Raw genomic sequence first — 5,692 nt, forward strand, 5'->3', positions numbered from 1 at the left:
GGTAGGTGGGGTGAGGTGGGGTGAGGTGGGGTGAGGTGGGGTGAGGTGGGGTGAGGTGGGGTGAGGTGGGGTGAGGTGGGGTGCGGTGGGGTGAGGTGGGGTGAGGTGGGGTGAGGTGGGGTGAGGTGGGGTGAGGTGGGGTGGGGTGGGGTGAGGTGGGGTGAGATGGGGTGAGGTGGGGTGAGGTGGGGTGAGGTGGGGTGAGGTGGGGTGAGGTGGGGTGAGGTGGGGTGAGGTGGGGTGGGGTGCCAGAGGGGTTAGCGGACCAGAAAGCAGCCGGGGTCCAAGATTATGTTGTGTTGTGTGAGGGTGGTGTGCAGGTAGTACAGATAGGGTAATAAACGTGCTAACCTATGGCAGATCCGGCTGCATCTCAGGCTACCTCCCCTCGCATTCCCCCCTTTTCTCCGCCCTCCTCCTCACCATCCTGCAACGATGTACTCGCAGCCGCTGCCCCGCCTCCTCCTCGTCCCGCACCGCTGCATCCGACCACAACCGCTCAGCCACCGCACTTGCGCGAGGCCACGTCCTGGACATGGAGGCAAAACAATACCAACGGAACAGCAACGGTAACGGTAACGGTAACGGTAATGCGCCGGCTCCCGACCTAAACCAAGCCGGCCCGGAGGAAAGTTGAAAAAGTTGCTCCAGAGGCGCGTCAGTCAGTCAGTCAGTCAGTCCGGTACGCCCCCAAGGTACAGGGGGTACGGGGGCGAGCCAGTAGCCCCTTTCCCCATATTGCTTGGCTGGTTTGAGATTGACCGATTCCACAGGTTGACAGATATACAGAACGATATACAGGTTCTTGATGGGCAGGTGACCAGACAGTTGATGTTTGCACTCCTGCACCCACCCACCCTGTTTTACCTCTATTATACCCCGCATTACCTCCACATTAACCCCCCAAACCCCGCATCCCACTCCAGCCCCCTGTCTGCACTTCTCCCCTCGTATCTCCTCTCCCCCGTCCCACCTGGAAATTAGGTTAGTCGCGTCGACATACTCCCCCCACATGCACGCTTCGCCTGGGGAAGGGGGGGGGAGAGGGTAGAGTGTGGAGGAAGGGTGTCAAGGGAAGCAGCATCGCACCGCCGGGGGGAGCGCCGGGGAGCAACGTAAGTACGTTTGGACGACAGCAGCTCATACGGCAAGAAGCCCCCGATGGCCCAAGATTCACCAGATGTTCACCAGACCCCGCCCGTTAAGCAGTAAAACGTTCACGTGCATACTAGTACTGCTTGGCTTGGCTTGGCTTGCCTTCTCGTTACGCACAGCGAGCCGGCCAGTCGGTAGCAAGGCAAGAAGGCAACTAGGCAAGGGCAAAAGAAGGTACGGAGGCTAAGAAATAGGTTATTAGCCATAGCCGTTCAGCCCCCCGGTCACTCACCCCCCAGCACTCGCGCCTTCTGCTCCTCACTGCCCTCGAACCCCAGGGGCTCCTGCGAGTAGAACCGCCGCCAGTCCTCACCCCAGCTAATCCAGTCCAAGTACCTGACACACGCAACACGGACCGGTGAGCAGGTTGACAGCGGGCCCCCCGGGGGGGGGGGCGGGCAGAGAGGGAGAGGTCTGGAGATCATATATGCTATACAGCGCAAAGTGCGCAAAGCATTATAAGCTGCCGACGTAAACCCAAGCCGGAGGGAGAGAGGGAGGGGCTCTTTGGGGCGGAGGGTTCCGACGGTCCATCTAAGGAAGAGAGAGAGAGAGAGAGAGAGGAGACATACACACACACGCACAAAACAGGATACTTGAGGCAATTTGAGCCCCGTGTAACTTCCTTGTGCTTTCTGCTGCTCCCCAATTCGAACACCTACATTATACCCAGCTGCGTGCCACTACTTCCTCATTCACTCATCAACTCACCATCCGGAGGAGAGGATAGCCTGGAAGCCCGCGGCCGTCACCGCCGCCAGCTCCTCTGCCTGGGTCCGCCTGCTGGCGCTACTGCCGCTACTGCCGCCGCCAGGAGCCCCATCCGCCGCCGCAACTGCCTCACGCAGCCTCTGCAACTCGGAACGGAGCTCCGGATCCGGATCTTGGTGGTGGTGGTGGTGGTGGTGCTGCTGCTGCTGCTGCTGCTGTTGTGCTGCCGCGGTGGCGGAAGGCGATGATGATGATGATGATGATGATGACGAAGATGGGGTTCCCCGGCCGATTCCCCGGACAACGGGATGCAGGTAGGGCTGCAAGTACTCGACACCGTCATCCTCGTGCTTGCCCTGGTAGTACCTGGTGCACGGAGTGCAGGGTATTATAGTGTATAGGGTAGGGGTAGGTGAGTGTTTGAATTCACGATCGGCGGCGCGCCGGCGCGCCGCCGTCCGTGCTTCTATCGCTGGGGGACATCGGGCTAAGCGGGCGCGAAAGGCGTGCTATTACGGCTGGAACCCTCCCAATATATAGCTGTTAGTTGGTTGGCCCTATAGCTGTTTGCCCGTTCCGTCCGAAAAGCGCTAGGTGGTCCGTACTACACTCCACGGACTTACCTCAGCCGACGGCCAAGTCGGAGCCGGCGGTACAGGTCGTTATCGGCATCGTCGTAGCCGGCGCCGACGGCGTGGTGGGCGCCGCCGCCGCCACGTAAGCCGACTCCTCCACCTAAGCCGCCTCCGCCTCTGCCTCCGCCTCCTGGCGCCCGTTTCTTCATCTTCTTCATCTTTTTCATCTTCTTCATCTTTTTCATCTTCTTCCGCTTCCGTGGGCCGCCGGCCTGTCCGGGTCCGGATGTGTACGGGTGGCGGCATGATGCCAATGCTGCTGCTGATGATAACGATGGTGATTATTATGATAACGATGGTGATGATGATGATGATGATGATGATGATGATGATGAGGGAATGATATTTATGATGTCGTGTGCTAGATGGTCAAGGTGAAGGTGAAGGTCAGACCAAGTCAGCCACTACCTCTGCTGAGAGGCCCCTCCAGGGAGGGAGAGGAGGAGCGGATGAGGCCAGCTGAGGAGCAGTGATGACCCACCTCCTCAGCACCACCATCGAAGCCGCCGCCGCCGCCGCCGCCGCCACCGCCTCCCCGAACGGCTCCCACCCCTCCTGCCACCACCGCCGGCTCCTCCTTGCGCCTCAAGAGACCCAGCAGCCCCTCCATAAACAGCAACTGCCTGCCCGCCGCCACCTCCTGCACACATATACGTGTCCGTGTGTCTCTCGGTGTATGTATGTCGGTGTGTCTCTCTCGGTGTATGTATGCCGGTGTGTCTCTCTCGGTGTATGTATGCCGGTGTGTCTCTCTCGGTGTATGTATGTCGGTGTGTATGTGCATTTTGGTGGGTCGGGGAGGGTTCCCCCCCCTGGTAATAAGAGACGGGCACGGGACCGTGCCACCAACACACGGGGGACATGGAGACGCAGTGGAGCTCTGCAAGACACCGACTTGCTTCACGCAAGGATACGTACCAGCGGGGGTTGGGGAGTCGCAGGTCAGGGCAGGGGATCAGGAGGAGGAGGAGGAAGAGGGGGAGGAGTACACCACCAACGCCAATCAGGAGGAGTACAACACAATGCGACACTGGAGGACGCGGGTGAAAGCCACCCGGCAATGTCCGTCACAGCTTGCAAACCCTCCATACCATACGGCTTCCTTCTTAGTTTTTTTCTCAAACGTCGCGCCGTCGCTGCAACCGCCACCGTTGCAAAAAGCCACACCTGAGCTCTCATTCACCCATGTCGTACTCCATCGTACATACACACACCTGTGCAATCTCCCCCGCCTCCAGCAGCTCCATCAGCTCTTCCTCGTCCTCCAAACCCAAATCACCGTACGGATCAAGATATGGATTTGGATCCGAATCGTCCAAATCCATGTGTCCATGATTATGATCAAAGGAGGCCAAATCCACACCCTCGCCGCCAGATGCTGCCCGCGCTGCTGCTCCTGCTCCATGAGACGCTCCCCCGACAAGGCCAGTGGCGGCGGTAATCTTTGTCCGACCCACGGGTCCGACATCGGATTGCCAGACCTGCACAATGGTACCTGGGGGCAACCCAGTGCCTCCGGCGACGTCGAAGGCCTCCTGCCACACCACCGGCGTACGCGGGGGGCCGCGGCTGCCACCACCACTATCGCTACCGCCGTTGACAATACCCCGCAGGACTCGGCTCATGTAATACGCCTGGCGGGGCAGCAGGGAGTGTGTGTGTGTGCGTGCGTGTGCGTGTGCGTGTGTGTGTGTGCGTGTGTGTGTGATGTACTCCAGCATTGTTCAATGGACAGATTAAGTTTCCTCCTTGACCATCACCCCCACCCCCACCCCCACCCGGGGGTGGCATCAAGGTGGATGCAGTCTTCGGCAGATGATGGTGGGTGCATGATGATGACCGGTTCAACGGCGGCGCGCCACCGAGAGCAAGGGAGGGGCATGCGTGCCCCCCCCCCGGGTTCCTTGTCTTTTCACCTTCCTCGCCCAGCCCGAATGTCATCACGAACGAAACAACGGGAACGCAACCTTTCTTTCTAGGTAGGTGTGCGGGACCTGACCTCCAGACGCAGTCGTACAGATGCAGCTGTCCCAAATGACCTCGAGGAGCCCTAGGCCCTAAGTCCTAAAACCCATCAAACACACCAGCACCCGCACCTACCTGAAGGGCCCTATACGCGCCATCGTCCTCACTGCAGCCAGCAAGGGGAGTACGGCAGTACGGCAGGTGGGGAAAAGACGAACCACGAGCGAGTGAGCGGCAGTAGGGGAGGTTAGGGAGCGGCAGCAGGTGCGGATGAGGGCCGAGTAGCTGCGTCCTGGGGTGGGTGGGGGGTCGCGGATAGCAGGTGCGGGGGGGTGCAGGGGGCAGGAGAGGAGGGGGGAGGAGGGGGGAGAGCTGCTACTGCTGCAACCGCAGTATGTGTGGGAGATTATGCTGACCGGTGTGTAATCGGTTATTATGCCTCCGTCTTCCCGCGCGGCTCTCGGTTCAGATGAGCTCCGCTGAGCCGATGCCAGTGCAGTGACATCAAATACACAAATACACACATCACCCAACACACGCACAGAGTTGCATGCACATACATCTATTATCACCTGCTAAGCCCGTGTGACTCCAACCACTGCCGTACAGCAGGGTCGCTCCGCCAGCAGTCCAGGTCAACTTCATCTCCCCCCGCGTGAAGGAGCGGATCGGGGAGCAGCGCCGCAGCAGCACCCAGTACGGCACCCACCGCCGCGTACGAGGCCTCCTGTGCCACACAACACAACACAACACAACGCAAGTTGACCGACCCGTGGGTTAGCGACCCGAGTGCTGCGCGAAAAATATTTCGCAGTTGGGAGGTTTTTTCCGGATGTATGTACACGCATATGCACATATGTATATATACATAGATGTATATGTATACAATGTATATACATATATACGCGTATGTACATATGTATGTATACATATACGTTTATGTATTTAATGTATATACATATATATGTATGTATATACGATCAAGCACACATTACCAAAGAGAACGGCTACGCAGCCCAGCCCGGCCGCGAACATACTTTGGTCGGATCCAGCACCCCGATGCGCCCTGCCCCCGCCGCCGCCGCCGCCGCCGCCGCCCCCGCCGCCGCCGCCGCCCCCGCCGCCGCCGCAGGACCCCCTCCCCCCTCCTCCATTTCCTTTCCCCCGCAGCGGCTCATGAGCTCCGGCAGGGCCCCGGCCCAAGAGGCGGGTGGCCCGGGGTGTCC

The 5,692-nt window shown here is 59.7% G+C and overlaps 1 protein-coding gene across 1 annotated transcript in view; it reads right to left on the minus strand.

The window, feature by feature from the left end:
• Nucleotides 1-5,692, minus strand: part of VOLCADRAFT_92180 (uncharacterized protein) — a gene marked incomplete at both ends in the record, with an annotated part of 16,413 nt that overhangs the window by 6,205 nt on the left and 4,516 nt on the right. Inside the window, 9 exons of the mRNA XM_002951593.1 lie at nt 424-529; nt 974-1,025; nt 1,388-1,491; nt 1,867-2,232; nt 2,490-2,713; nt 2,983-3,141; nt 3,716-4,135; nt 4,634-4,758; nt 5,039-5,193. Coding sequence (XP_002951639.1) covers nt 424-529; nt 974-1,025; nt 1,388-1,491; nt 1,867-2,232; nt 2,490-2,713; nt 2,983-3,141; nt 3,716-4,135; nt 4,634-4,758; nt 5,039-5,193 — 1,711 coding nt within the window. The remainder of the gene's footprint in view (nt 1-423; nt 530-973; nt 1,026-1,387; nt 1,492-1,866; nt 2,233-2,489; nt 2,714-2,982; nt 3,142-3,715; nt 4,136-4,633; nt 4,759-5,038; nt 5,194-5,692) is intronic.

The sequence above is a fragment of the Volvox carteri genome, assembly GCF_000143455.1.
Source record: "Volvox carteri f. nagariensis unplaced genomic scaffold VOLCAscaffold_24, whole genome shotgun sequence".
NCBI lineage: Eukaryota > Viridiplantae > Chlorophyta > Chlorophyceae > Chlamydomonadales > Volvocaceae > Volvox > Volvox carteri.